Raw genomic sequence first — 25,614 nt, forward strand, 5'->3', positions numbered from 1 at the left:
CTGTGACAAGCACAACAAAATTGAAGTCACAGCAGCAATCAAGAAAACAAAAGTAAGAAAGTGTATAGAAAGTGCAAAAAGGTCCATAGGAAAATAGATGATGACAGCTTGTCCATCATTCTCCAGTTCAGCCAGCCTCCACCTCCACAGGGTCCAGGACTGAGCTTCTTCAGTCATGCTCCATCTCTGTCTCCTGGATCCTGTCTGCTCACAGCAGGTGAAGCTCTCTTAATGTGGCGTTGGTGTCTGATGTTAGCTCTGTTATCCATGTCTGTGAATAGCATGACGCTACTCTGCCCTCTGGTATTCCCTCTGTTGCTGGGTTAGCACGGCTAGCTCGTCCATCTTATTGGAGATAGATTTTACATTGCCAATAACGATGGATGGAAGGGCAGGTCGATGTCGTCACTTCTTAGCTCACACCCGAGAACCAACATCTCGTCCTCACCTCCTTCTCCTCACCTTGTGGGGAAACATCAGGCCTTGCACCTGTTAGCATTGACATGCTACACTAACAGGTGATTATACATGCAAACAATGCAGCCATGGTTACATGTAGGATCTCCAGACAAACACAGGAGAAAAAGTAGTAAAAATATCACTGAGGCCACAAAAAGTTTGGTGTCCATGACCAACAAATGAACCATACAGAGTAATGATCCACTCCAAATACAAAGATTATGAAATAGAGACGAAAAAATTACCAGAAACAGACAAAGAAGAGAGAGCTGCTGCAAAAGGCAGCCATAGCCAACAGGGCGGCGCCTAGCAACATCCCGCTGAGTTGGACTGTGAGAGGCTGCTCAGCATCAATCTGCTAAAATCTCAAATTAACAGGAAGTGCTTTTGAATCAGCAGAGGGGAAGTGACATAATGACATTGAAAAGCACTTGAAAGCCCCACAAAAACATCAAAAATGACACTTTACATTCATTAGAGTGATCAATGAGGTTAATTTTAGATAGATGAAATATTATGGCTATAAACAACTGATCAGAGTGTTTGGTGCATGTTGGACAAACACAGACTACTTTAGCTCTCATTAAAGGCACTCAGAGGGTTTTGTCAGTGATCTTGAAATATTCTCACTTTCATATATTTTCACATTTCAAACTATGGAGCTAGGTTACTGCAAATTAACACATCACTTATCAAAAAGTGTCTAAAACAAGGATTTTGAAAAAGAAGCTCTCCATTTGGAAACAAAAGCACACCTCAGGAAGAGTTACATCCTCACGACAGTGGACAATGGTGCTCATGGGAAACTGTATCACTTCAGTCAATGCTGACAGATAGTCCTCACAGTGCCTTTGAAAGGAAGTTTAGAAACCCATCCTATCATGTCTTTATTCCAGTATTACCCCTGACTGTTAATGAACCCAACACAGGCCCCTAATGTCGCCAAACACCCCAAAAAAGAAAGATTTGTATTGACAGTACATAACCAGGGTTATCAAGTCAAATTAGGCTCCACCACACTTAGAAGGCTCCACAGGAAGCTCCAGAAACTCAGAACCACCCCTTTGAGCCAGCTTTCACCCCCATCATACAAACACAAGAAAACAGTATAAACAGAGAAATAGCAGTGGAATTGTCTGTACACTTTACCTCTATACTACTCTGTTTCACATGTAAAAAGAGAGGGAGAATGAAGCCTGTAGAGATTTGGTAGATAAAGGACATTTTATTCATCATGTTTCTGTTTACAAGTTGTTTATTGAGCTATCAATCTAAGTGGAGGACCCTTTTCTGGTGTCAGACTTCTGACTTTAAGACCACCAATGCCTCCTTAAAGCACAAATTAAATGAGTGGAAAGGTTCTACAGAGAACAAAGTACTTTAACAAGCTTGATCTAACACTCCTGTGGTGTTGTAAAAATGACAGCTTTAAAGTGTCAGAGCTTTGGTTTCAGATGCTTCAAGTGTCTCACACACGGCACTGGTTTTTCACACATGATAAAGGTTCACAGAGAACTTTCATCTCCATGTTAGTTTACTCAAACATGTGGCTCCTTCTGTCACTGCAGCCACAGCCTTGAGTTCAGGGTCTCACACTTAACCACCACAGAGAGCAGCCATGGAAAAACTCTGCACATTTGATGTTGCTTCATCACATCATGCTCACGTGGAGGACTTGATGTGTAAAATATCTCAGGGCTTTTGTTTGATAAAACAGAAAAAAATTCCCAATAGATGTATCTGAATGTAAGAGTGATTTCCCGTTATCTGTTTAACCCCAGTGAGGACTGAGGATCAGAGAGCTGGACCAGTAACTCCTGTACAGGGGTAATTCTGGATCCATGGAAGATGAATATCAGAGAGAGCTCAGTGGAAAAAGTCATCAGGTGCCATTCAGCTGCTAACATCCAGGATCACATGGTGAGGATGTTCCTGGATTTGGACCAGATGCCTGTGAACCAATCCGCTTCATACACATGACCCATAAAATACAGAAGACTATGGTCTGATGCCCAGGAGAGTCTGCTGTTCTTGAAAAAGTTTGCACAGGTATGGACCATTATTGTTGAGAGGATAGTTTCTTTTTTCTTTAATATTATTATTGCTTCTATTTATTTTAAGTGAGGTTGTATGAGGTTCTTGACAACATGAAATGATTTATCCACAGGTGATCTCGGTCATCTCACATACATGTTCCTTTGCCTGATCAGCTGTTGGGGTTTATGGCGTATGAGCCACTAATGAGATTTTTCATATTTCTGAATCTCAGTTTGAGAAACTGTGGATATAACTGAACATTTTAGTTTAGATACAGGTGTGTGTGTGTGTGTGTGTAGAGCTTATCATCTCAGCTCACTTCCCTCTGCAGAAGGTGATAGCCGAGCCTCCGGCCACTTTTTCAACAAAGGGGTAAAGCTAACTGAGATAACCTGTGGGTAATACACTTACCATTGACCTGTACCTGGTACAACCAAACTTAAAAAAAACACTTTTTGTTCCTTAAAAGCTGATTAAATAAGGCGCCACTGGTTTAAAGGGCGACACAGACCACCTGCGTGGATGTCAACATTAACAACATGCCCTTTAACAGCAGCTCGTTTCAAACAACTTCCCAGGATGCTCTGCTGGTTTCACCACAGCTCCTTTAAAACTCCTGCCTAATTTTCCACGACCATCAAACTGCCTCAGATCCATCAGGGACAAAGATGTAAAAGCACTTTATAGGACGTCAGTTGGTTTCCTCACAGTCTGTTTCACAGCTTTGCTCTGACATCAGCAAACCACAGGGCTGATAGAAGTCAGTGTGAGTGGCACGTTAAAGTTCCCACTGAGGTGTTTACATGTGTTACATTAAGTTCACAGGATTGAACCTCCTCTTTGTGTGTATATCTGTTATAAAACAACAGTGGGTTCATTAGCAGAGCAGGTTGTTAAAGTGACTCACGCTAACGTCAGTGTCTCATGTATCTGTTGTTAAATCTGCTGGGTGGATTTATTCGTAACTATGACACCTACATGTGAAGGTGTTAAAGTCTAAGAATGGATGCTAGTCACTCAATCTATCATCTGTATAGTCTGTTGCTTAAGTTATTTTCCCACTACTTTTATCAAGTCATAACAACAGGCCACTCACCTGACAGGATATGCTTCCTGCCTCTGTGAGATGCCTGTTTCTGTCTATCATACCATATGTCATTACTGCTGTACTGACCAATAGATTATCACACTGTACACTTAGATATTAAGTTTCCACAACTTTAAAGTCCTCTCAAAGCTTCTCAAGTATAAAGCAGGTCTTTCACTTAGAAGTATCAGTTTCTGACCACAAGAGGGTAGTGTTAGACCGTAATGTATTCACAGCTGTGCAGCTTTGATCTGAAAACAGTATTTAAATGCACAAAATAATTGAAAATGACTGTATATCAGTATAAAGATTTTGACCTGCTACACTTTAACTCATACTTTTACAGATGTCCCTGATTCACTGGGCCTCTCTTATTGGGATCAGACACAAGACGTTAGGCCCATGTCAGGACAAACCTATTTAAAGCTTGCAGATGTAATTCAGAGCGAAAGATGGACTTTAATGTGTTTTATTAAATAACGGCTTCTGTTTTATAACTTAACTAACATGAAATTTACTCTGATGATGTTTTTAAAGGAATCCACTGCAGAAACTTTGGAGGTCACTGGTTTATGGTGACTTCTTGTCTTTTTAAAACGTATTTCTCTCATATCTGGTTTTAAATCTATATTTTATTTTTCTTTATCAGTCTGTTTATTTTTCCATTTCCCCTGCAGATAACCTCCCCTGTATTTAATCGAACTAAAGTGCAGATAAAACCTTTAATGTGAAGGTAATAATGTGTCCTCCGTCCTCGTGAGCTGACCCCGCCCCCTCGTGCGTCCCTCTGTCTTTCATTTCCCGTTATTATGCGTTCCTCACGCGCAAATAGATGTTTTGTTTGCGTGTGTGTCTGTGTAGAAAGATGATGAAGGTGTTGGATTGATTTTCGGTGATCAGAGCTTCTGATGGATCCTACAGGTTTATGAGAAAGAGACTGAAATCCCCGTTTGTTGTTGGAAACGAGCTCCTCAAGTGTTAAGGGAATTATTCCGAGCGAGTTATCTCACTTATACTGAGGAGAAATCTGACAATTAAACGCCAGGCTGCACGTGCACTGATTTCATCTTGGGTCACGTGACGGACTGAGGTTTGATGAGACTTCTTTTAAATTCATGATCAGTCAGAGATATGTGGAGCTTATATTTACAAAGATTATTCTTTGGAATATTTCCATATGATATCTTTGAAGCATCAAATAAATCCCTATACCAGCACAACTGATATTGTAGAGCTGTATTTTTAACCCCCCTGCCCAAAAAATAAAAAAAAATAAAAAATAAATAAATAAAATAAAATAAAATAATATAATATAAATAATAAATATAAACGACAAATCTCATTTTTTAATTGTTCAGAAATGTTGATAATGCACAGGAGGAGGACCACAGGAGAAAAAAACAGATGTTGTAATCTCAACCTGTATGTTATTTATTGTGTTTTTCTCATTATGAATTAATTTACTTTATTATTATTTTTTATGATTTAGAGCCGTTTCTATGACGTTCTGGTTATCCAGATTTTTAGTTTCTCGGTAACTCATAAAATAAAAAAGATAAGGGGCCAATTACTATCGTTAAAGATACAGGAGAAATACTATGAAGTAATTGTTGGGTCATCAGGCTTCTTTTAATTTTTCAGTTTTAGAAATATTGGTCTAAATCCCTCCTGCAGTGAGCTGATTGAGAAATGATGATTGATTTCCTCAGACTGACAGTGAAACATTCAGAACAGGCAAACCATGGTTTCCATTCAAACTCGCTCATTTTGCTGAAATGTGGAGAAAGTTTGTGTGAGTGTTAACCCAGGGTTGTTTACAATCAGAGATGTGACTTGATATGCTTTAAAGCCCCACGGGAGGATCCCACGCCGCTGCAGGGTCTGTGGGTGTTTAGTTTTTTGGGATGAGGACTGTGTGGAGGCGGATCCATTAGATTCAGTCCAATGATGGAGAGAGTGTTTATAGGAGAGGAGGAGGGAGTGAGATGGCTGCTCCCCCTTTTGAGTCAGACCTTCTTCTTCAGGATGGCAGAGAGACCTCAGGACCTCTGGACCCGGATCGTCCTTTGGATTTAAACCCAATGAAAGCTCTTTTCCTCTGACGGAGAACTCCATACGGTTTGAACTTTTCGGAAATTTACATTTTCTTCATCGGAAGACAGGAGAGCCGGAGCAGATCACAACACGAGTCACAGAGGGTCTGGAGCGCGTGGAGAAGCGCGTGCCATCAGAAGTCCCCTTTCCCTGCGCGTGAAGATGCTGAACGACATAAAGGTGGAGGACAGGCTGAGGGCAGAGGACAGCTGTCTGCAGGAGAGGACCGGTAAGTCTCTTTTCTTTTTTAATTTTTTTTTTATTTCTTACAACGCTTAGGATTCAGTTTGTCCCGAATCCTAATCCAGTTTACGCACAGCTCAGAGCACCACATCTGTCAGTCTTCACCGCCATCCATTAACCACTAATTCAGGACATTTGGACAGTGAAAATAATGTTTCGTCTTTATCAGCTGTTTGCAACTGCATTTCTTTTTCCTTTATTTCCCTTTCCCCTAGATAGAGGAAGATTTTGTTTTAATTTTTTTTTCTTAAAAACAAGTGCACCCTGAGGCTCAGAGCCCTAATGAATAAGAAGTGATGTTAATTTTCATCTATGTGATGTTACACTCAAGACTGTTGTGCTGCTGCAGCCTGCGGGACCCGTTAAAGCTGAGGGGATTTGTGCGTTTCATCGCTGAGCTCGATCACAACAGGAAGAGCAAGAATTAAAAATAAACAAAGGGATCAAACAAACTGAAAACAATCTTTTTTTGTTTGAGTCTTCAGTGCATATTAGAGATGAGTTTAACTAAAACACTTAATGTAACATTCAGTATAAAGCTCGATCTTTACAGTCTTTCCCTGTTTAGCACCTCTGATATAAAAACTAATCATTATTATTAGCGAAACATAAAATAGATTCACAGCTCTGATCTCATCCTTGTGAGTATATTTTGAAAAAAACAAAAGAAAACAAAACAAAAAAACTGATGCTTTTGGAGTAATATTTAAAATGGGTCTTAAGTTTTGTTCTTCAGTAAATTTGTGCTCGTGATTGTTTTTAAAAAAAAAATATATTTATTAATTTTTTTTCTGTTGTGGAAATTGTTTATATCTTTATTCAAATATATTTTTTACATAGCTAGCTGTTTGTGGTTGAACATTTCAGCCATTTCAACAGGACTCACTTGCTCAAATAAAACGCAATAAATTAACTGAGGGAAAGTGAAAACACTTAATTTCTTCGTTATACACAAACAAATAAGCAAAGGCTGCTTGAGGATTTACAGCCGTGAATTTATGCTTTTGTAATTTGAAAGATCCGCCTCCCAAATTATCAGAGGAGAAATCAAACGAATTTATTTTTATGGTCTTTTTTCTAAAGGAGAAGATTATTTCTCGAAGAAGTTTAGCCCATGCAGGTTTTTGCCCCGCTTAGGCCAAACAGAAATTTACAATTAACGGCTGATATTTAGCATCCAAGCTTCAAGTCACATCATTTAACAATTTCATAGGTTTTTTTTAAAGCCATAAAAATATGAATATGATCAAATTCAGAGAATATACTGTATCCTTCCACGATAATCTCTAAGAACAAGTAGTCTAGTAGAAAAAAAAGGTTCGGTTTGGTTTTCCCCAAAATAAACCTGAGCCTATTTTTTTTATTTTAAAAGAAAGTGCCACTCTTCTACAAAAGTACTTCTTTGACACTTAACCCGCTCCAGGTGGTTTCCTAAAGGTCCCCCAGGCTTTAATTAAAGAAAGCACTCTAACACATAAAGCCCACCAAAAACTCACTCCCCTGGTGTGTCAACTTTATTTATTTACGAACATTTGTGCCTATTCTTTTACATGCAGAGTAGCGGTCATACTGTAACTTCTGTAAGCACGCGCAACGGGGACAATAATAAACAGTGCACGTGCGCATTACGACCTGTATTAAACCCACCAATCACACAGCCATCACTGGAGGACTGAGTGTACAACACACACACACACACACACACACACACACACACACACACACACACACACACACACACACACACACACACACACACACACACACACACACACACACACACACACACTCCGTCAGGTCAGTCCACATGTTACACATGTTGCTGGACATGTTGCGTTGACCTCATCCTCTCTCCTCCTCTTTCTCTTCCAGGCTCGTGCTCTCCCCGGCAGCAGCTCGTGTGTGAGGGCTGCACGCGGGTCATCTCGGACCGCTTCCTGCTGCGGGTCAACGGCGCGTCCTGGCACGAGGAGTGTCTGCAGTGCGCCGCGTGCCAGCAGCCGCTCACCGCCACCTGCTACTGCAGAGACTCCAAACTGTACTGCAGAGAGGACTACCGGAGGTAAGACATGGCTTTATCCTGCTGATACACACAGAGAGGGTTCAGCAGGACCGGGAACAGGGCTCTGGATTTTTGTATTTTCTCATTTTGGAGTTGATCAGTCTGATTTGTTAATTAAGTAGATCCCAAAGTGAGTTTTTCATCCCGTGATGGATCCGTTCTTCCAGGTTGAATGCGCCTTGGGTTTCTTTAGAAGTTTTTTTAGTAGTATAATTTCCAGAATTATCCATGTAACTGTCTGGTCCGTTTTCCTCCCAAAACTAAGGCCTCTTTTCATAAATTTCAAAGAGATCAATCAGTTAGGCTAAATGAGAGTCAGACATTGGGTTACAAAGAAATAGTCGAAAATGTCGAAATAAATATTTTAGAATGAATTTAGAGAAGTCATCTGAATGATGCCTGTAGGTGTTGGTTGGTCTAATGGTCTCACACAGTCTGCTGGAAAAATGAAATCACTCCTGTTTAATTTTGTGTATTCTGGTCCTAATGTTAAGTTATAATTTTCACACACAAACAAATGAATGAAAAAGAATAAAAATGAATAGTTTTGAGAATATGACATTATATAGCAAATACCATTAAGTGAACCAGAGTATGAACCATCTTGATCAAAGGCCTCAGAATCCACTGGCTTCAGGATTGCTGGGTGGGTGTGAATCTTGTTGACCTTCTGTTACATTCAGTTTAGATTAATGGGCAATGGATTAAGGCTGTAAGACATGACTGAATCAGCTGGTTAAACCTCTGCTAGTTGAAACCTCTGCTGGTAGAATGGCTGCTTTGTTAAACTCTTCACTGGGTCATGTTTCCAGCTTTGGGTTTTGTGTCTCCCTGTTGTGTTATGATGTAGGTACAACTGGACTGACTGACTGACTGACTGGACTCACTGTCTTTTTTATGTTTTTGGATATTTGAAGGTGACATGAAGGTCTACAAACCTGCGTAAATTTATCAAAAATACAAATACAGTAGGAGCAGTTGTGGTAGTCAGGGACCATGAGAGACAGATGGAAACAGAGGAAGACCGAGAAGACTTCATCAGGCTGTTAGAAGGTGTTTTGATTCGGTTTGCTTTGTGTGTGGGTTGTGTAACGATTAACTATGTTGTTGTTGTTGTTGTTGTTGCTGTTGTAGGGTTTACCCTGAAGCTCAGTGGTCTCTCCCATCATGTTTCATCATCTCACCAGTAAAATAACAGCAGTATAATTTTTCCCTGTTCATCCCATTGGATATTTGACATTTTATAAAAAGAAATAGTTATTTAAAAAAGGCTTCATCAAGTCAAACAGCCTTAAAGCACAGCTTACAAACAGTTTCAGACAATATGTGCAGATATTTTTCAGGGGTCTGTTGTCGTGTGGTCTGAGTCTCATCCTGGAAAATGTGAGGGTCAGGTGTGGGTAAGAGTTGGAGCAAACAGTTAAAATGAGCAGATCACACAGTGCGGATCTCTGAAGGTAAATCTAGCTCTGTAATTCTGATAAACATAATGACTTCTACTTTAGTTTTTCTCATACAGTAATACATGATTGACAAACCCCACATAAAACTAACAGAGTGTAAGTCGTGCAGAAAAGGTTGTTTTTGATTGGTAGAGAAGTTTAAAGACTTGTTCTGGAAAAAAAATGCAGATATTTAATTGACAGTAGTGGTTTACTTTAAGTTTTTAAAATTCAAAAGTACACACAAAAAAAAGATACAAGAATGATGGAGAAATGAAAATGTGCTCCAACATTTACAATATCTAGATTTATTTCACTCACTATGTGTACCTGCTGACCCTCTCTTTAACTTGATAATTTTTATTTTCTTTCATAAATCCAGCTCTATTTTTCCCTGCACACAGTTTGTCAAAGTTTAAAGTTAAAATTAAAGAACTGTGTGTTTTAATGTCTTCCAATCTATCATTTACTATCAGTCAGAGATACCTAAGATAGGAAATCATAAAGGAAATGTCTGGGGTTGATATCCTGTCTTCTCTGCCTGTTATGTTCTTCCCTTGTGATTCAGCTGCACTTTTTATCACCATCTATGAAATCTATGAACCATGTATGAAATCCAAACACGTCAAGTCAATAAAAAAGAGGTGACAGAGGGTTAAGTCAGATCTCTCTCCTTCTTATAGGAGCTTCATTCTACAAATCAGTATAAACACGTGGTTACATATAATCAGTTGGAGGTAAATAAACTTTGACTTAAGGTAGAATTTAGATCTGATTTATTTTATATATGGCTTGAATCCAGCTTACCCTGTTTCAGTTTGTCATTTGGCAGTAATCACATTTGGAGTAATGAGATGAGATCTTCTGCAGAGAGTTTGAAATTGACATCTTTAGGTTACTTTTTAATTTGTTCCTGTGTTACTCATTTTGTAAAAACACTCAAATTGTTTTTCAAGAAAGAGAAGGACAGGAACTATTTTCAGCAGCGGATTAATCCATGTGTAAGCTTTTTAGGGAGGTGTATCATAGCTGTTTAACGGTCCACATGCATGGGAGTACAGGGCTGTGGTGCCATTATAAAAACAGGTGTAGTCACATCACAATAAAGGGGTGTGAATGTACAAGAAAGGGTTGTGCACTGAAACTAAACTGTTTTTTTTAAGCCTGTCTGCAGCATTACTTAGCTTAGACTCTGTATAACTCTGACTACTTTTGTGTCCCTAATAAGTCCATTTCAATTCTGTGTGAAAAACATCAACACCACCTTTTTACAGCCTCTCAGCTCTTTGCAGCTGTGCTCCTTCTTCTTCCTTTTATGTAATATTAGTTTACACACTGCCTGTGTAAGAATGACTCAGATGGTTTTATAAAGTGATTGGAGGCCATTTTTAATTAATATTCCCCATTAGATAAGCGTTGTATCGGTTAAATATATATTTTTAAATTTTTTGCTGATAATCTGTCAGACTGATGTCCTAATTAAAGATCTAAGAAATAAGCAATAAAATCTAATATTACAGTGATCAAATGAGAGCATTGGTGGATGTGCTGAAAACAAACAGTGCAGCTGTGTGTTGTGAAAAGTCCTGTGTCTTCAGTAGCATCTGTACTGTCATGGGATTTTGAGCTGTAATAGTTTTTAGCACAGTTTACTTCACTTTAAAGTTTCATGCCCATCCTTTAGTCCAAACACAGCATTTCAGAGTGCTGTTGAACATTTTGAATGAATTGTGTTTGTCCCCTCTCTTTGTTTTTTTCTGCTCCCATTCAAGTAGTCTGCTGAGGGTCAGCTCTCTTTTATTCATCAGGCTGCACATTGTATATTTGAAGGATACTTTGGCTTCATGTTTAAGAAAATGCAGCTCACACTAGTTTAACACAAATAAATGCAGGGGGAAGGAGAATGTGTTTCAAGCTCGGAGCGTGTTAAATGTGTCCGGTCTGTTTCATACGGACATCTTAAAGCTGCTGTGTGCGCTGACACTCAGACTTTGTTTGATTTACATTAGATTAAATTTCTGGACTTTGCCCTTCTTGTGTTCCCTCTTCGTTCCCTCTTGTGTTCCCTCTCCATTTTTCGCGTGTGAACAAGCAGTCCTGTGGGACGTGTCACAGTAAAAGTTCACTGGTTTGTTTTATGGCTAACCAGGCGACTTGGTGACTTAAACATCAATCAAATCAAAGCGCTGCCCCCTGCAGGTGAGGATCCAGGAGTAAATCCTGGACCCAGACTCAGCAGGCCGTCTCCCCCCTCTGGGCAGGGGTTACAGAAAAGAGGAGGGGGTGTACAGAATGTGCACACAGGAACAACAGAGGACCCAGCAGGAGCTGCTTTAAGCTCTGCTCTGTTTGGATTCCTCAGCTGATCGACGGCTGAGCTCTGAACTACAAAAACAAGCTCTGCTCAAACTTTGGGGATTATGTTTCATTACCTCTGCAGAGTGTGAGCGAGCAGCCGCAGGTCGTCGTCCGTCCTCAGCCTCCAACACCACCTAGAGCTCCCCTAACGCACACAATGATTAATGCTGCTGGTTCTCTGACCCTCCTGCACTTCAAACAGAAACAACTTAAACCAGAGAGAGGAGGAGGAGGAGGAGGAGGGCAGATTTCAGGACTTCTGTTTCTTTGACTCTTTAAACAAACACTTGAGGTTTTATCATCCTGTTGAGATTGAAATGTTGATAAAATTATTTTAAAAAAGGACTAACAATTGTAAAAAGGATCCTATAACCCCCTTTTTTCTAGTAGCTAGCTCACACCTGAGGACACAGCTCACCTTTTTGTTAAGTTAATTTTGGTCGTGAAGTCAGGTGTTTGTGAACTTGAGGTGTGCTTCTCACCGACCTTAGACCAGCTCTGCATTCCTCTACCATACTGAGACAAAGTCTAAACCAGGGGAGGAGCACCACTCATGACGAGGCTGGAGGCATGAACACATTAATCTGCTTCTGGAAGTTCAGGAGACCCCATCAATCAAAGCTTCATACCTTAACTTTACTGTGTGTGGGTGATCACAGTTACATCTGATTTGAAATAAACTGACAATTGCATCAGAAAACTTGATTCTGATTGGTCCAAACCCCATAACACCTGATCACACACATAATATCAAATTACTGCATGGATTGTGGTCCGTCACATTCCCCCTCTGCTTGTTGACACTGTGGTAAAAAAAAATGTAATAACTGGAGCAGCATCCTGTCCTGCAATCAGGGCTACATCATCTTTGTGTTAGGGAGAAGAGGCTGATCCCTTATTTCTGACTCTGGATCTGCAGACAGCATAAAAAGTGCGATGTTGTGACTTTGTGTCCTGAAGCGACAGCACATTTGAAGGAGAGTTTAGGTTTTCTGTGATGTCTGTGACATCAGGACAGACTGAGGGGAATTTTCAACCACAGCAGTGATCCGAAGCCACACAGCTGTTTTTAGGATTCTGTTCTTTATGACTGAGTGAGAGTCAATATGCAATAAATGGTGTCTGGTCTATGCGATCACACCACATTCTCACTACTCATGGTTAGATACACGAAAATTCACTTTTCTGCCCCAGAAACACCTCTGTGCTCCACGACCGAGGAAAGAGAGTTGACATCCCCAACACAGAGACACTTCCACAGAGGATTCATTACAGGGATCAAAGAGCAAGCCACAGCAGCTGAGCCAAACCACGGAGTCAGGGGGCAGGGAGCAGAGACTGGCTCGTCGTATGGACTGTAACAGTCAGATTTATAGAAGGCAGTGTGGGTGAGACAACAGCTTGTTAAATTAATTCTCTACAAGAGCAGTGACGAGGCAGGGAGAAATACAGAGCAGATCCTCTTGTTCCTGTAACCAGGGCAGACAGACAGTAAGACAGGGTTTCTGTCCAGCCTTATGTCATGTCTTAACCCAGCACCCTGTCAGACGGAGTAATGATCAGTTGTGTAGTTTTAGCTTCACTCTGCTGCAAATGTTCTGACTCTGTCCTCTACAAACACATCAAGAAAGAACATCTTTGGTTTGTTTTTGATCCTTTAGACCTCAGTCAGTAAGACACGTTTCACTCTGCTGTAATGTACCCCCTGTCTTCTGAGTGAAGGTTGCTGCTTCAAGGTAACATCATAACTCTGCTGAAGCTAAAGAGGTATCCTTAAGTGTGATTGACGCCATCTTCCACTTTAACATGCTTTAGCAGCTGCTTTTAGGCAAACTACTTTTTTTCTTTAGGGTCTTCCCAAGGAACTCTTTGGCACCTGTTAAAGGTGGAAAGGCACTTTTTGGTAACCTTTTGCATCTGTATGAGTTTGTTTTTGTGTCACTGTTTTCCATTTTAACACAAACTTTTGCAGCTATTTCAAGGTTTCCCTTTGTGTCCCCTATGTCTGCAGTTTTCTTTGGTAGATCTTCGGTAGTCTCTTTTGATAGCCAAAGACTGTCTTTGTTAGTCTGTAGCAGCTGCTGCTGGTCAGTCAAGGAAGGGAAGCTAATTTTTTCCCGGCCTACATCATAAATTTGTTTATTTATTTAAACTCAATTTCTACCCTCCGTGTCAGCTTGTTAGCAGCTGGAGCTGCTACATGAGGCCATGTCAGGCTGTAAGTTTGAGTGACAGGGGGAGAAGCTCCGCAGCTGTAGCTGTAGCTGCTTATTGGTGAATAGAGAGAGAATCTTTAAATACATCGCTCATCGTTTTTAAGAAAAGTAAACTCACTGGGGATCGATAAAGCCTCCAGATCAGTCCACCACAAGTAAATGTAAAACTCAGAATTTGCTCCAGTGGAGGGTTATACTTTAAGATCGCTTACTGGCTCATTTCACTGTCAATCAAAAAGGGATTCAGCCTCAGACAGATCATCCAATCATCATGCAGAAGCACAGCGTCCAGGCCAGCCCACTGCCTCATAGACCCCCAGAGACACTCAGCATCCGATGGCCGGGACTAAGCCCAGCATTTATCTAATGACCGTCCAGTTTCCACAGTGGAACAACCCACTCTACGCTTCCCCGCTGAAGTCAGAAGACTCTGAGCGTCCGACTGTGTTAAAGCGCTGAAACGCTGCAGAAGAATGAGAAGGAGGTCGAGCCAGTTACTTGTGATAGGAGCTGATTCTGAACAAAAGATGAAGGAATTCTAGCGCATATTTTGTCAATGAAATGTACACACAGCAGTACATGTCACCACTATTTTTGAGGAATTTTAGAGGAAGCTGAGCTTCCCTTGCAGTCTTAGAGCAATCGCTGCTTTTCTGTAGCATTTGTTTTGCGTTACCCTTTATCAAAGGTGACGTGAATCAGTGAAAGTTAACACAAACAGTTCTTGTGATGATTTTACCTCCTCACTTTGGTTAACCTGGAGGTTTGTTTTCAGTCTGATCGTCTCATTTGTAGATTTTGGCCTTAAAGTGTAAGTTGTAATATTTTTTCGTGTTACAGTCCAGTTTTTTTCCTCTCTGGTCAGCAGCTCCAACTCTCTCAGTGAAGTTGTCTGAGCTCAGAGGACAGCAGCTCTCAGCAGATACTTGTTTGCCAGTTTTTGGCTGCACCTCCCTCTCCTGTCTCCCCCCTCCTCCCCTTTTAATGGTTTAAGCGCTGGAGCCTCTCCTGGGACTCCGGCTGGTATTTAGCATGCTGAGACCCCAAAGGCTCATCCAAAACCTGCACGCTCCAAGCTGTCCACATTATTAGCTGCCTGCTCTCTGAGGAGACCTTAGATACTTACACACACACACACACACACACACACACACACACACACACACACACACACACACACACACACACACACACACACACACACACACACACACACACACACACACACACACACACACTGTTATTCTCTCTCTGTCTCTCCTCTTCTTCTCTCTTATGACCAGCCTCTGGAGCGATAAGACAAAATTAGTTTGTTTTCAGGGGGTAACTGTAATTGCAACCTTTATATTCTTAATTAAACTTCTGTTTTTGCTGCAGATAAATCTTGTCTTCATCATGAGGTCATCAGAGGTCTGAAATCGGTCTAACAGAGGTGCTTCGTTACAGTAGGAAGGAGTCAGATACTGTCTTATTAGTCAGCAGAACAAGTCCTTTACCCACTCTGGAGTTCAAAATGAGACAGATTTCCCTTGAATTGACCTCTTATTACTTCAATTTCTGTTGATGTGATTTCTCAACAGCAACCAGCACATTTTTAAAGTTTAATCCTCCATAAAATAGTTCTTTGCATTTTTGAAAGTCTCCCCTTTCTCAGAAATCACCTGATTCCCGTTTCCTCTGCTAAAACTGAAAGAGCTGTTCAGTTCTGCAGTCAGGACTTCAGGGAGGGTGAGGTACATGCACAAAACAAGTGCTGGTACTGAAAAAAAATTGTCTGATTTCCCTTTGAGCTGATCCAAAGTCAGAAATCTTCACACATAGTAGCTTTAAAAATATAAGTGTTATATCTCCTCTCCCCCCCTGACATCCTGTGCTTTGGTAAACATGATCCTGCTGTGCTGCGCTTCATATGAACTGTTACTCTTCCTGCCATTTGGCTCCTGCAGAACTGGGGGTTGCCATGTGCAGCTTTGAGGGGGATAACTCTGAACTCTCCAAATACACTTAGCAAACAGAGACATCTTTGGTTTTCAATGCCGCACCACTTCTGACAATCTGGAGCTCAGCGCAGATCATCAGCTTCCATCTGACACGTTACAGACAGGAGGAAAAATGCATGTTTAACACAAAGACATGGAGTTATACTATAGATGCAGAACTTTAGGAAGCACTTCCAGGACTCAAAGATCATCACTCAATGAACTTGAAGGAATCAGACACAATTCAGATGAGGTTCTGTACTTTCGATGCTTTCACATTTGCTGGGGCTTCATGGATTCATCTTTGCTGGAAAACCAGTCGAGGCACTGTCCTCTGACCACAACACACACTTACCATGTTACTAAATGTGGTCACTGGTCCACACCAGAAGAGATTATTGTGTGGTTTGAAGCAGACACTCACAGTTATAGAATTAGAATAGAATAGAATAGAATAGAACTTAATTGTCATTGTAACAAGTACAACGAAACTGAAGTCACAGCAGCAATCAAGAAAACAAAAGTAAGAAAGTGTAAGAAAGTGTTGTCCATCATTCTCCAGTTCAGCCAGCCTCCACCTCCACAGGGTCCAGGACTGAGCTTTTTCAGTCATGCTCCATCTCTGTCTCCTAGATCCTGTCTGCTCACAGCAGGTGAAGCTCTTCCAATGTGGCGTTGGTGTCTGATGTTAGCTCTGTTAGCCATGGCTGTGAATAGCATGATGCTACTCTGCCTTCTGGTATTCCCTCTGTTGCTGGGTTAGCACGGCTAGCTCGCCCATCTTATTGGAGATAGATCTTACGTTCACAATAACGATGGATAGAAGGACAGGTCCATGTCGTCACTTCTTAGCCCACACCTGAGAACCAGCACGTCGTCCTAACCTCCTTCTCCTCACCTTGTGGGGAAACATCAGGCCTTACACCAGTTAGCATTGACATGCTACACTAACAGGTGATTATACATGTAAACAATGCAGCCATGGTTCCATGTAGGATCTCCAGACAAACCCAGGAGAAAAAGTTGTAAAGATACCGCTGAAGCCACAAAAAGTTTGGTGTCCATGACCAACAAATGAGCCATACAAAGTAATGATCCACTCCAAATACAAAGATTATGAAATAGAGACGAAAAATTACAATAAACGGACAAAGGAGAGAGAGCTGGTGCAAAAGGCAGCCATAGCCAACAGGGCGGCGCCTAGCAACTAGGTTAGCAACATTCAACATTAGAACCATCAGCATTTCTATGGCACTTATTCACATGTGCCAACACACTGTCTGACCATGTGACAGAGAGGCTGATGAAATGTAAAATATGGTAATACATCAAATGTAAACCTTTTCTGAAGCAGCACATTAAATTTTGATGACTGAATATACAGATTCAGACACGTTCAAATCAATTATCTGTTTCCTATCGTACTCTCAGTTACTCCCTCTGCTGTGAATTTAAAGCTTCTCTAAGAAACATGGGAGTCTGTGTTGAGCTTAGCGCCCCCTGTGGACAAAGTGGTTCATCATTTCTTTGGTGATACTGTTCTGTGTGTTGTGTCTATCCACGCCACTAAAGGTTGGAGGTTTAAGACCATAATTCTAGGACCTTGTCTCTTGGTTGAAATACGTTAGACCCTAAAATGTGATCCTTGGCAATCACTAGGTGGTGCTGTTGCAGACAATAAGGTTGTCAGAATTGTGGCCCCAAGTATGTGGTCTTGAATCTGCTCTGGTAGGTCGTGTTTCTCCCTGTTAAGAAGCTTCAGATCTAGGTGTGGGTCTGTGTCAGAGCTGCCCAGGCTGCAGAGAGACAACCTGCTCTGTCACTGACGTGTTTGTTCTTCCTCCTACAAATGTGTGTAGAGGGGATGAGGGGGGTGGTTCCTCTGGGAAATAAAGTCTGCCATCGACCCCCCCACCCCCTCCACCAAGCGCTCTTCATCTGCTCAGAGCGTGTGCGTGTTTATGAGGGTATAAGTGGTGTTAAGTCCCTCAGCCTGCAGCATGTTTGTTGGGGTCAGGTCCAAACTTAACCACAAGCTGAATGGTGAGACTGTCTGACCTTTGACCCTCAGAGATTCACATCTCAGTAAATTTCAATAAGCTGGAAAAACTTGTATTGTTTAAGTAGATTGATTCAATAAGTGAAACTCATGTATTATATAGATTTAGTACAAATATTTCAAGCATTTATTTTGTTTAATTGTAATGATTACTTTCAGGTCTGACAGGTTTACTGGCTAATCAGGCACAATGATATTGTGGTAATTTAACCGGTTCTGGTCCTTTTGGCAGTGTAGGCAGGTGTTTCCATTTCATTTTTCAACATCGTTAGTTTACAACAATTAACTGTTTTACAATATTCCTTTTTTTGAGACGCTGAATTTTGAGTTTGATTAATTTTAAAGAAATAATCAACATTACCAAGATAAACCTGTTCATGTGTCCACGAGCTGCAAAATCAGGCAAACATCAAACTGTCAGTTGCCAGTTAAAATCCTTTGTACTGATACCACTAAACTCTCCTGTTCACTATTTATCTTAGGTATTCAAAAGTGTTTTCTTGTCTTATTGTTATTATTGATATTATTTATATTTTATCTTGAAAGAACAGCTTAATCATTTTTGTATATACAGATTTATTTGACATGTCTGGTTGTGTCTGACATGACTTTAGAGTAAGCCAGTCACAATTAAGTTTTCAACTCATCAGGACATGACGCTGCCTGGTAGAGATGAAGAAAGACCTGTATAAATAAATCAGAAATAATGAAATGAATAAATGAAGAGGGTTCACAGTCTGAGTCAATAAATTTACATCGGGGAGCGTGTTTGTCCTACTTAGAGGACAGACGTTTGGTCACAGTTTCCAGCATGGCAAAGAGCAGACTGTGGTTCAGTTTAACAAGGTAACACCCTCTGAACACACACACACACACACACACACACACACACACACACACACACACACACACACACACACACACACACACACACACACACACACACACACACACACACACACACGTGCGCGCACACACAGGGTCTGCAGACACATTGGATCTCTGAACAGGCCTCCAGGGTGTATTACTTATGACTTTTTTATGTAAATTGAAAATGATTTCTTAACAATATTAAACATAATTCCAGTCACAGTTTAGTTCAATAAACAGAAAGAAGTCAAACAAAACGCCACAGTAAACAAACTTGTTTCAGTGTTCAGGACATTATCAATAATGAAGAGTCTGTCATCCCCGTGGACTCACCTGAAAAACGAGAAGTTTCTGTCAATATTCTCTTTAAGTTATCTAGGACAAAAATCAGATATCCCCTAAAAATTACTCCAATATCTGCCTGTCTGATAACAGAAAATATCTAAAATGCTGGGGTTTCCTCATTAATTATTACAGATTAAATCATTGAAATACAGACTCAATCTTTTTATCCTCAGCAGCTCCCATGTCACTGTTTACGTGCAGAAGTTACATCTAGAGTTCACAGAGGGATGAAATGAAAAAATACTCGACTTCTCTACTTCAGGTGACTTAAGCATGACTGATCTGATGCATGAATATTTAGGTCAGTGTGTGTGTTTTAAAGGATAGAGGAGCAGTGTAAGACGTCTTCATTACTGCTGTTACCATCCTCACCTTGACTGACAGCTCAGTCTGACAGGTGTGCAGTTCACTGAGCACGAACAAGAGCATCACCTCTCGCGTGCCTGATCAATAAACACAGATACAGTACACAGGTTAGAGTTCAGGCGACGCCAGCTCACCTCACAGAGACAGGTTTTCGACAGAAACAGGCCTGAAGGAGGGTGAGTCAGTGCCGAACGATTCCTTTAATCTGCGTTCAGAGTGTCACGGTTTGATCCAGCAGGAGGGGAGTGTGTTCAGTGACTCTTTGATTTAAAGTTTTTAAGGTTTTTTTTTCTCTTATAGGTGTTCAAAACCTGTTCTCTCCTACCGCTCATTTCTGATTCTTAATTTAAACATTTTACAGAAAAACTGATAAATGTGTCCAATTATTTCACTCACTGACCTGGTTAGGAGAATTTTGTCTATCATCTGTCAATGCATGGGCACTGCTGTGTTTAAATAAAGAGATCATCATTATGTGTGTGTGACTGTGTGTGTGTGTGTGTGTGTGTGTGTGTGTGTGTGTGTGTGTGTGTGTGTGTGTGTGTGTGTGTGTGTGTGTGTGTGTGTGTGTGTGTGTGTGTATTCTGCTGTTTAAAGAGGACTCAGGCCTGTCAGCAGCTCTCAGTGTGCAGCTGTGATGCCATTCTCCTTTCCTCTGTCAGTTTAGGCCGATGACATGCTTGGTGAATATTGTTCTCTATGAAGCTATCTCTGTGAAACCATGATAAGAAGAAAAAATATTTTTGATATGTTTTTAAAAAAAAATCTTGAGACCCGTCTCTGCTCTCTTTTATTTCTCTCAGTTTTTACGGCTTTGTTTTCCTCTGCGTTTCATGAGATGTTTTTGTTCAGTCATTCAGAGTGAAAGTCTTTTCACTGGTCAGTGAGTTTATCAGTGAAACCCTGATCAGGCCCCCATGGTATTTTTAAATGTCAGTAAAACTGCAATTTGTGTTTTCTTTTCTCATCATATGCATTAGTATAGAACAAAGATCTTTTAACATCCAGTTTTGCATAAGCGTCAAACGTTTTTATTGGTTCTTTCAATATTTTTAATATAAATGAGTAAACTGCTTGCTGCATTAGACCCTGCTTGTTGTTGCTATGGAGGCAGGATTTTATCAAGTGTGGGACTTACTTTATTTTTCATACTGAATTTTACCATAAATATTTCCTGAAGCCTCTGTCTAATTTATTTATTTATTTATTTATTCATTTATTCATTTATTTATTCATGTTATTAGCAGTGGCTTTATATTAAATGTCTGCCAGTGTTGTTTTTGTGAAAAACAAAATCAAAAAAATATTTTATTTAGATAAATTCAATAAACATTGTAAGCAACCTGGAACTTCTTAAGAAAATTGCCTTTCAACAATACTTCGCCTGAGCTTAACAGTAACAGAAATAGATAATCACCGTCTATCTACTAAAAACATGAAACGTTTATTTCCTGGTATCTTGAAAAAAACAATATATTATTTAACTGTTAGACCAAAACAACTTCACAATCCTGAGCACCTTACTCGACACACCACACCAAACAAATTAACCAAAGCTTATTCAGAAAGAACCTCCGCCCTGAAAATTTATGAAATGTATTTTTGCCCTATGGGCCGAATGTTTGAAACACACTCACACACTCAGAGAGTTCCCACTGAGCTTAGACTGTAGCTCTGCTCTCCTTGTTGTTGTGCTGTGTGTGTGTGTGTGTGTGTGTGTGTGTGTGTGTGTGTGTGTGTGTGTGTGTGTGTGTGTGTGTGTGTGTGTGTGTGTGTGTGTGTGTGTGTGTTTGTTCACAGTAAATCACCTATAATGACATGCCTTATTAAATTTCTCCTAACTGTGTGATGTAAACAAACCTCCCTCTGTTGTGGTCCTCTGTTGTCACTGAGTCTTATCTCAGTTGAAAGTTAATAATAGAAAAAAAATATTCAGACATTTATTCATTTTTTGTTTCTACTTTTTTCTTTAACATTAATGAAACTGACTCTGCACACGCCAGAGTGTGAGTGAACGTTGTCGTCTGAACACGCGGATCACCGAAACAAACCAAACAAGAACACCTGCAGGCTCAGTGTGTATGATTTATGCTCACGTTAAGATTCAGAGATTACACATGAACAATAGTAGATCTAAATTCACCTGAGGCTCAAATTATATCACACACACACACACACATACACACACATACACACACACACACACACACACACACACACACACACACACACACACACACACACACACACACACACACACACACACACACACACACACAGACAGGGGCGTCCCTTTGATAACAGTAAACACAAACATCAGAGCTGCGTGCTGAAGCAGGATCAGAACTTTTGGGTTTGCTTCAAAGACTCTTTTTTTTAATGTGCCAAAAAGTCTAGACAGTATTTATGATCTTATCAGTGCAGAAACAAAAACACACCTCACACACACATCATCAGTCGCCAAGTTACAAAAGTGTGTTTAAGGAGGTCTCACTGTTATTATTTTTAAGGTGTTTTTATGGTAACTACTCTCAGAGAACGTCTGTTTCCTAGCATTCAGCTGTCACAAAAATAACACAACAAATTACCATTTTATACATTCTTGATAAAAAATAAATAAATAAATAAATAAATAAACGAGAAAAGCACACTTTAGTCCTACTTTAATGTTATACTCCCTTTCAGCAGATTGTCTGTAACAATTTGGTGTTAGTTGCAGGTTTGTACAATAATTTGTTACCTGACAGTGTTGAAAATAATGATGACCCAGTACATATTTCATATTCCAGATCTTAGTATCCAGAATATTGCCAGGATTGTGATCGTACTTTTACATCAGTCAGAAATTATGGTGACCTTGTCTTGTATTGTTTTGCAAAGCAATCCAACCATTTATGGTGGAGTTATATACACATATGGTAAAAACAGCCCTATCTTACAATGATAAAGAATCCTTTAAAAAAAATTCCCTGGATCCAGACATTAATCCAGATTACCTTCTAAATTTAATAATTTCTTCTTTATCCCATTTTGAACATTTCCTAAAAAATTCATCAAGATCTGTTTTTTAGTTTTTAAGTTATGTTGTTCACAGACAAACAGACAAACTCTCTCAAAAACATAACCTCCTTGGCGGAAGGTGATTTATATTTGTGTGGCCTACATCCTTGGTGGTTTTAAAACATCAGTGCAAGATGAAGCATTTACAGGTGTGTTTACAGAGGAAGAGTTATAATTAATCATGTCATCACCGCACAAACCCAGGACTCCCCACACTCTTCCTTTTAAATCATAGACACCTCCAGACTCAAATTAAAAGACTTCTCTGCATATTTCCAAACTACCAAAATGACACCACAGTTTAAAAACCTCAGAGCAACCAGAATTATCAGGCTTACTGTGTCACAAAGTGAAAAAAAAACCTGTCTGTAAACATGAACATGCACACACTTCCACTCCTACTACAAACACCATTTAAACTAACAAGGTCTTAAACTCGTGATTAACAGTCTATAATCTCTGCCTGACACTGCCTTATATTTATTAATGCACCCTTCAAATTTTGTTTTTATTTTAATAAAAAAAAAAAGACCAAAATGGTTTTGAAACAATCCTTAATGTTTGAAACGTCCACTGCACACTGTTTAAATCCATCATCTTTGGTTACAGGTATGGCTTTTCTTTCTTTAAAACTGAAAAGAATCAAACTTCATTTTTCAAACTAAAGCTTTCAGAATAGGTTGTGCAAAAATTTTGACCTGTGCAGAGCTCTCCTACTGATCAAATGTGTCAAACACAGTGGAGGAAGAAGAAGAACCTGTTCCTGCTGTTATCAAATACTGCTTTCAGTGCGTCATTGTACATAAAGCGTTACCAATAAAGTTTTTTAAAAACATCACTATAGCTGTGCGCTCTCACACACTGCTCCTCGGAGCGACCCTCACTGTCACTAGTCTCTATGACATCACTGATCTGTTTCTAAAGCAGGGTTTTGAAGCTTGTTGTTTGAAATGCTGACTCAGCTAAATTTTGATCCACCTGTAACAAGAGGCACAGAGGTAAAGCTGTGACAGGCCTTTAGATTCCTCACTAATAGCTACAGTTTGCTCACTTGTCAGTCAAGTTAGCAATACTCATAATTATGCTAAATCCATATTTTTCAACATCACCTGAACGTAGATAATTTCACCCTCTGGACAGTGTGCTGATGGAATAATGATAAATGACTTTTGGGCTTTGAGCCTGTTTATTCCTGCTGAAACATGAGCTGTTTGATGGGTGTGTATGTGGCTTAAGGTGCTTTTGGAGGCTGCCCCAGGTGGACATTTGGGGAACTGCAAATTTCTGCTTTTTCTTTCTGCTTTTCTCAGGACCGTTGCTTGTAGCCTTGTTTACACTGTTATTTATCAAACTGTGATCGTCACATGTAAGCTGAATTTGTCCTCTGGGTAGTTTACATTACTTCATAATTTCCTCTGGAAGATATCATGTTCACTCTTTTTAAAATTCTTTATTTCAGAAATCAGACTTTGATTAAAAGTCTAGACACATCTGTTTTACCTTTCTGTTTTTTTCCTCCTCCATATCTTGATCTGAAAACTAAAATTGAATCTCATACTTTCACATTCCTGCTCTGTTCAAATGCTAGGAATACCGCGCTTCAGTGTGTCATTCAGTCTGCTGTCACAAAAACATGAGGCTGTTCATTCATCTATGTTCACAGAATAACATACCTAAACTTTTTCCTCCAGCTCTTGTTGGAATCAAAACAATAGAATTTATGAAATAACTTCATAAAAACTGTTGCACCCTGATTTGAAGTGGTCAGCTCATTTGAGTCTAAAATACAAAGTCCGAATAATCCATTTGGAGATTTTGCCTCCCTACCGAGGTCCTGAGGATCTCCTGAGGACCCCTCTGCTGGCTCAGCCTCCCTCTCTCTGTCTCTGACTCTCTGTGTGGTTCTTGGCATCAGACTTTCTTCTGCTTTGTTGCCAAAAGAAAACAAGTCCAACTTCAGCTCCCTGCATCTCCTTTATCTCCTCTCTTCTTTACAGCACTCTCCAGCTCTGCAGGAACAGTGCACAAAATAAAAAAAAACAATCACTTCCACCTGGTCAAACATGGCACTGAATGATGGAAGACTTTAATGTTCTGGAGCTGCATCGAGCTTTCTGCAGAGTTTAAAAGCTGGGCAGATACAAGCATTGCAAATGACACAGAACAAGCATCAATAACGTGATTGTATGCGTTTAAGTTACAACTGTAAAGATTTCCCGTCTTCCTCTGCAGCAGTGCCTCCGACGATGAACTGGAGCTGTTGATGGTGGACCTCAGCTGCATACTCCGTCACAGCACAAGTAGAGAGAAAAGGGTGAAGAGTTTGTTGTCTTGAAGAGTCAGACTGCTGTCGTAGCTTTCTGAGTCACTGAGTCTATGCAGTCGAGGCCACAGCAGCAGGTCCCATGACATTCAGTAATATCAAAATGAAACGAGCAGACATTAAATTAGACCTATTGATTGGTAATCATGTCCATGAGTATTTCCTTAGCTTTGTATGTCAGTATTTGCATAATTTTAGTATTTGCAGCTCGTACGCTGCACTTGCAGATGTTTATGTTTTTTGCAGTGTGTTTCCATCATTTTTTTAAAACATGCTTTTGGATCTATAGTCTGTTCATACTCATGGAAATCCCTTGAACCATTTCATCATAAATAAGTTAGACTTGGCTCTGTTCTGGGAGCTCCCTGCCCTTCAACATGTCCATGTGAAACACTAAAGCCTGAGTTTGGGAAAACACACCTCTCCTCTCTTCTTATGAGCCAACACAAAGACCCCTGGTCGTACAGAGCACAGCAACATCAGTGACTTATACACATGGTCTAGTAAAGTCAGACACAGCAGAAAATGAAGGAGCTCTCAGAGATGGATTTTAAACTGTTTTTTAGGGAAATCGTTTAGAGTACGCAGGTTAAAGCAGTTGAACAGTCATTTTT

The 25,614-nt window shown here is 40.1% G+C and overlaps 1 protein-coding gene across 2 annotated transcripts in view; it reads left to right on the top strand.

The window, feature by feature from the left end:
- The first annotated feature begins 2,244 nt into the window (after positions 1–2,244).
- Positions 2,245–25,614, top strand: part of LOC141805382 (LIM/homeobox protein LMX-1.2-like) — a 36,628-nt gene continuing 13,258 nt past the window's right edge. The window contains exons 1-3 of one of the 2 annotated variants that reach the window (XM_074690417.1): positions 2,245–2,508; positions 5,608–5,906; positions 7,793–7,982. In XM_074690417.1, the coding sequence (XP_074546518.1) occupies positions 5,840–5,906; positions 7,793–7,982 (257 nt within the window). In that variant the 5' untranslated portion in view covers positions 2,245–2,508; positions 5,608–5,839. Of the gene's footprint in view, positions 2,509–5,541; positions 5,907–7,792; positions 7,983–25,614 lie in introns of those variants that run through there. The other variant, XM_074690416.1, reaches the window with a different exon arrangement.

The sequence above is a fragment of the Halichoeres trimaculatus genome, unplaced genomic scaffold (assembly GCF_033239565.1).
Source record: "Halichoeres trimaculatus isolate MK-OKI-2021-1 unplaced genomic scaffold, fHalTri1.1 fHalTri1_scaffold_16, whole genome shotgun sequence".
In the NCBI taxonomy this organism is placed as follows: domain Eukaryota; kingdom Metazoa; phylum Chordata; class Actinopteri; order Labriformes; family Labridae; genus Halichoeres; species Halichoeres trimaculatus.